The following is a 6,985-nucleotide window of genomic DNA, read 5'->3' on the forward strand; positions in this document are numbered from 1 at the left end:
GTATAAGGAATTAGTATAAGGATATAGTATAGGGATATAGTATAGGGATATGGTAGAGGGATATAGTATAAGGATATAGTGTAAGGATATAGTATAAGGATATAGCATAGGGATATAGTGTAAGGATATAGTATAAGGAATTAGTATATAAGGATATAAGGAGTGCTGCAGCAGAGAGCTGTGCCCCCACATGCCTGTGGCAGGCAGTGAATGTGTGGTGAATGAGGAGTGAATGTCAGGCCAGCACACACACAGTTAAGGCTGAGGAATGCGGAGTGTGGAATGTGCATGGAGATGAGACGGATGCTAATCTCATGCTAATGAGTGTGTGGCTGGGAACAGGCCGAGGTTATTGGCTTCCCCGGATCCTAATCCAGACGGCTGCTTGCTGCTCTCCGCGTCCCCCCTTTTCATGCTGGAAGAGGGGCAGCCCGACATGCTGGATCGCCGAGCCGAGGACTCCCAGGCCGGGCCGCTCCGCACCTAGAGGCAGCCCCGGTGTGTGCGCCCTGCCCGCCTCCCCTGCTCCCCGGACACTTTGTGTACTTATGGAGGAGTTCGCAGGGGCTGATCATGCCTAGGAAAGGGAATGGGCAGCTACCTTTACCGGACGGCTGGGAAGAAGCCAGAGATTACGACGGAAAGGTGTTTTATATCGATCACAACACCCGGCAGACCAGCTGGATCGACCCCAGGGACAGGTAATGGTGACATGTGCCCCCCTTATAGCCCTGGCCCTCCCTTATTGCGCCCCCTGATGGTGGGTGAGGTGTGGGGGAGGAAGCATGCTTTACTCGGGAAGGGCACACATTGTACGTGTATGGAGCAGCTGTTGGAGAGTTGTACGGTTATGTTGTACCAGGAGGGGGAGGGAGCCTGAGGAAGAAAGCCAGGCGGGGCGGGAGAAGCCAGGGGGCGGGGCTTACGCACAGCAGTCACTTTGGGTAATGAAAGGGGCGGGGCCAGCTCAGGAATTTTGGGCTGTGTGAGAAAAAAAAAAAAAAAGAAAAATGTGGTGAGGCAACATAGAGAAGCTTATTGGGGATGGGGGTATGTTTTCCCACACTCCCTCCACAGTGGTGTTGTCTTCACCTTTTCAGAGCCTAAATACATGTAAACCCTAATTAAATTATATATGGTTACCTAAAAGACTTAAATATTAAAATAAAACTTTTATTGCACACGATTTACCTCATGCATGGGCTTCCTTGCACTTCTCAGGCCTAGTGAACTGTGCCCGGGTAATGCTCATAGATTGAAGTGACAACACACCGTCCCCATCTTCCAGCTGTGTTGTCACCTCAATCCATGAGCATTACCCAGGTGTTGCAGGAAATACCTGCACTTGACTTCATGGCTGGTTATATTTCAGATTTTAGTGATCTAGACCACATTTTTGTATTTTGATGTCAGTGCAAAGAACGTTTTTTTTTATAACAATGCAGTGTGCCTCCCAGGAGGCAGCACGGGGATTAGGTGAATATGTGGTGAATGTCCATAGTAGTTCCATACTTTCCCTCCAGCATAAATGTCAGCTATGCGATGTGACACGGCCAGAACAAATACCCGTGTCGCAGCATTCCTGTCTGCTTTCGTGAACCAGCGCTCGGGGGTTTTATCTGGAAAAATGTTTTTTATTGTAGGCGTCATGTTCAGCCGTTGCAGGCCACTATTGTTGTAATACATAAAGTTTTACTGACATTTGAAAAGTAATATGGCCGCTTCTTTCCCATGAGGTGACTGAATGAAATTTGTTTTTCTTTGATGTCCTATATTATATTTTGCAATACAACTTCTATTTACGATCATGACTGAGAAGGGGAAATCATCCTCTTAGTGTATTGGGCATTTTATTTTGTATTCTGTCACAAGCCATAGTACCCAGTTTTTGTGGTTCTGTGTGTTTTACCTCAGAATACAGAATCCCCGGTCACATTTCTGGCACCGGTCAGTAATGCAGTGCAAAGAAGAAGATGATTATTATTAAACAGGATTTATATAGCACCAACATATTACACAGCGCTGTACATTAATAAAGGGTTGCAAATGGCAGACTAATACAGACCTTACAATCTAAGAGGTGGGGGAATTAGCACCCAATAGGAGGGGAGATATGGAATGGTGGGTAAGAAGTTTAGACAGAAGAAGACGGGTAGGTGAGTTTGGAAAGATGGATATTAAGGGCTCCTTTAAATGCAGTGAAAGTAGGAGCAAGCCGAATAGGATGAAGAGGAGAGTTCTAAGTATAGAAGATGTATGAGGGAATGTAACCTATAGCCACTAATCAGAAATCCAGATGTGTAAGGTGAGGTAAGCCATAGAAACCAAGCAGAAATCTTACTTTAATGGATAAGCATGCGTTTAATCTCTCCCAGGGTCACAGGTTTGAATCCCGGCCTTGACGCTATAGTCAGTAAAGAGTTTGCATCTTCTCAACAAGTCTCTGTGTTTTCCCTCCCTTATCCCAGAAACACTCAGTTAGGGTAATTGGTACCAAGCCCAGACTGTAATGAAGACATACGACTATGGTAGGGACATTAGATTGTGAGCCCCTTTGAGGGATAGTTAGTGACATAACTATGGACTTTGTAAAGTGCTGCGTAATATGTTGACGCTATAAAAATACTGTGTAATAATATTAATAGTTATATTCCAAGGATCTGAAGGTTGAACAGTAGCTATGATGTGTGTGGACCTACCAGTATTCCATCAAGACTTTCATCCAAGATTTTTTGCCACCATCTTAAAGAGGAAGTAAACCCAAAACTAACCCAAAACAATAAAATCACACTTACCTTTAATCCCGCAGATCAGTCTGCCCGTCATGAGGTTTCTTCCATCGGGTCCCGCATCGTACCGGTATCCGCCTGCGGTCTGGCGCATAGGGAGCGCCAGGCGCCGCCATCTTCTTCTGTCCTCTTCCTTGTCTTCCTTCGTCACCTGATCTTGCACTGTGCAGGAGCGGGATGGGGTGACCTATATTGGTAAAAAAAACTTGCCGATCTCGCTGCGCATGTGTGAGATCTGCAATTTTTTCCCGTTGATGGAAGGATCCTTCTCGGGCATGCGCAGAAGGAGCAGCCAAGAACCTCCTTGGATGTGAGACGTAGGTATCCCTGGAGGCTCTGTGCTCCCATTCATTCTTGATTGCCTAGGCATGGGAGGAGATGAAATCTCTGTTACTTTAAAGGCAGATAAAGTGGGAAATAGTGTATTTTTTTTTATTTGCATTTTGTGCAGTTAGATCAACAGCAAACTGTTTGCCATAAAGTCTTTTTCAACAGCCTCTAAGCTGTTAAAATTTTTAACCGGGCTTCAGCAGTCATTTAATGGCTGAAACATGATTGCTCAGTTAAAAATTCCATCATTTGCACTACTTTCTGTATCCTTGTGTCATTTAATAAGGGTATCAGGTTAAATGATTTCCAGCTGCAACTAGTGTGACAGTGGATATTGTGGGACGTGTTTGTGTCCAAAGTTTTAGTCACAACCTTGCGCAACATAACTGAGCAATGACTATTTTAATTCCTGGTAGACTTCCACATACAGTAAATTGTAGGTGTGTATGTCATAGAGGAAACAAAAAAAGTAAGTAAGGTTGTTATATTGGAGAAAGTCCTTTTAATGCAGGTGTAACCTCATTAATGAGATTCAAAAGCAAAGAACAGTAAACTAGCTGCCCGTTTTTGGGACCTACTTATTAGATTGGCACCATAACTGCTTTCCACTATTGCAGTTCTGATGGCAAAAAGTACACATGATACTACTTGGCACCCCAATTCACTAAAACACACTTGTGCAGGGTAACACACCGTAGCTGAGTGCTGTCATTTGGTTGATCAGCAATTGTTAGGGAAAGATGTGACACATAAAAAGTATATTGTTTGCAATGAGTTGGCTGACTCATAGATTTGCATTTTGAGATGGAACAGGTAAATAGAAGTATTATGTAGCAGAAAGAGCTGTTTACTTCTAGCTGATTTCCTTTTAAATGTGTAAATATTTTTTAACACATGTATCACTATTAGAAGGGTGACAGCTGTCCTTGGCCAGAGAGGGTAAAATATATCTTAAATATTGTGCTCTGCTGTCATGTGTATTTGATAGTTTAAAAGTACATTTTGTTAAGGTGGTATTGGAAAAAACTGCATACATTTATAAGCTCAAGCAAAGTTGTTAATGCACCAGCTTCTTCATTACATTCTAATCCATTATGGTAAAATGACGACAGGGATTTGGTTGCCATGTATAACAGGCATGTTTGGATAAGTTTTTTTAAAATAGAACTCCAACAAAGAAAAGAGCTTGAATCTGTCAGAATTTTATGAGATCTCCTTTTACCTAATGTGTGTAACGTTCGTTGGGGGTAAGTATATGGGTGAATCTCATTGGTGAATCCCCTTAAAGCCGCATACACGTGTTAGACTTTCGTTGCTGGAGACAATCTTTCATGATCATTTCCAATGATGTAGAAATGAGCACTGTACACAAAATGCTGTTCTGTTTTTATAGAAAGGAAAAGAACAGCAGGCATTACCCCACTGTGATCTCCTCCCTTGACTTGCATAGCGGTCATTCCTGATCATTGTTCGTGGATCTGCTGTCAGGTATCCATGAACGATTTTGGGCGACCACTCTGCACACGACCGTTTGTCTTGGGCTATGATTATCCGACATGTGTACATCGCCTAATCTGTAAGGGACAGTTTTCTTCCTTCCCCACTGTATCCACAGCCAGATGTGTGGCCTCTTTTGTGTTTGTGGCTGTATCTGTAGACTAGTATTAAATATGTATTCAGACATTTAAACAATTAATTTGGCCACATAGGCGTAAAACCTATGAACGGTAATGTGAAATGGGGTAGAATGTTTTGCCTGTAACATTTTTTTAAATTCCTGCTGTCATTCTTGTGGAACAGTTTAGAAAGATAAGGCGAAGCATCCTATTGGTTGTTATGTGTTCCATCTGGACTTTCTTTTCCCCCCAAGCTTCTTATGTATGTCCATTTGTAAACCCATTTATCGATGCGCATACAGTAATCCTTTGCTTTAAATTAAATGTGCATTTTACCTTTGTGTCTACTAGATGAAAAGGTTTTCATGACTGCAATATAATCTAAGTTGAAAATATATTCTTTTTTAAATGCCTGTCAGTTCCGCTATTATTAGCTCTATGTTCAGTACTGCTGTTTTTCTCATGGGAAATTTTCCCAGTATAATAAATATATGAAAATGTTCGCTAGCAGGCATTGTTTTTGATATGTTGTGTATACCATTGCCTGCATGGCCCACATACCTGTCTTCTTGGCTCAAATTATTCTCTGCCTCATTGGCTTTCTGCTAACTTTCTACATTGCTCCTTACAAAGCTCAGACACTTTAAACCGTAGCTACATGTGTTTATTAGTGTTCCAGCCACGCTTTTAGGACTAACTTGCAAAGATCTTCTTTCATAGTACGCTTTCTTCGTAGATATATGATAAACCTTAAATGACCAGAGTGCTTCTGAGCCTTCCTTTAGGGCAAGTTCCAGTTCTATACTGTGCTGCATGCTGTACATTTACTGGTATTCTATTCTGTTTGTAACTCTTGGCCAGTAAGGTATAGGGGACTGTATTTGTTGCAGGTGCGTTGTGTATGTTTAAATCAAGTCATCTATAAACAATCTGCATTCCCATGTATGTGACACAGCAAGATAAACAAACGGGTATCAGTATGTTGTAGTTACACAGAGCAGGCCGCAGTGTTTCGGCCATGCCCCTGACATACCTGTTGAAGGAATGTGATCTGTAGCACTGGTAACCTCACAGTGCACTTTGAGATTGCTCAAGCGTAGCAGATTCTTACTGCAGAAATTACTGAAGTTCTCTTTGTCATGTGTTCAGAGGTGTTCATTACTCAAGTATGCTACTTCATGGTAAAGAATGCTTTTAAAAATGACAATGGGAAAAAGTGTTTTATGTTACTTAAAAACGTTACTGGTGTGATCTAATTATGTACAGTTGTCAGTCTCCTATCGATATATATGATTCACATAGCAGTAGCCTGGAGCCTTGCAGAATATCCAAGAATTCCTGCAGGTGGTGAATATTTGTATCAATAAACTAAAACTAATCTCTGGAACAGCAATGATTTGTGGTGTGTGTGTTAACCTGTTACCATAAATCATAACAAGGAAACTGTGACTATAGTTAAGCTATGATCAGGATTACAGCTCCAAAATCTGCACCTTTAAAATATGTCAGCAGGGTCGGCTTCAAATTTTTTTTTTTCATGCGTTCACAAGTCCATATTTGAAAGATACCAGTAAGCTGCCATTATAAACTGAATTATAAAAATTACAGTGCCTATTACTAGTGGAAGTCAAAACCAATTATTTATTTTGTGCCGTTAATCTGGTTGTAAATAGCAAGGATTTTTCCACTTTTAGTGCCACCAGAACTCTTGAGAGACAACCCCCTAGGTATGTCGACTGCTCTCCATTTTCCCCATTTCTCGTAGGGTGCTTGGGATCATAGCACTATCCTGTGTTGTATCACTGAGCATTTTGCAGGATCATATTATTATTATTATTATTATTATTATTATTAATAAACAGGATTTATTATAGTGCCAACGTATTACGCAGCGCAGTACATGAAATAGGGGTTGCACATGACAGACAGTGACATGGGAAGAGGAGAGGACCCTGCCCAGAATATGCTGCATTTAAATGTTACCAGTTGCCTTTGTAGGAAACCCCTCTCAGCTGCATTTTAGGAAGATTTTAAAAGACAATTGTTGAAAGTTTTTAATGCATATACTGGATGCTGGTTTGTGCTACAAGGAGCTAGGAATACGGATTGATTGTGCCAGCTTCAGTACTGTTGTTGCAACCACTCATTTTATAATTATTATTTATTTTTTCCAGCAGCTCAACTTGGATTAAGCTACGTAGACACTTCCAATTATTATCGTTGGTAAACGAACGATCCTGCACGATATCT

The 6,985-nt window shown here is 41.5% G+C and overlaps 1 protein-coding gene across 1 annotated transcript in view; it reads left to right on the forward strand.

Moving 5' to 3' along the window:
* Positions 1-248: 248 nt before the first annotated feature.
* Positions 249-6,985, forward strand: part of WWC2 (WW and C2 domain containing 2) — a gene marked incomplete in the record, with an annotated part of 111,009 nt that continues 104,272 nt past the window's right edge. The window contains 1 exon segment of the mRNA XM_072406109.1: positions 249-701. Within this exon segment, the coding sequence (XP_072262210.1) occupies positions 574-701 (128 nt within the window).

The sequence above is a fragment of the Pyxicephalus adspersus genome, chromosome 3 (genome assembly GCF_032062135.1).
Source record: "Pyxicephalus adspersus chromosome 3, UCB_Pads_2.0, whole genome shotgun sequence".
In the NCBI taxonomy this organism is placed as follows: domain Eukaryota; kingdom Metazoa; phylum Chordata; class Amphibia; order Anura; family Pyxicephalidae; genus Pyxicephalus; species Pyxicephalus adspersus.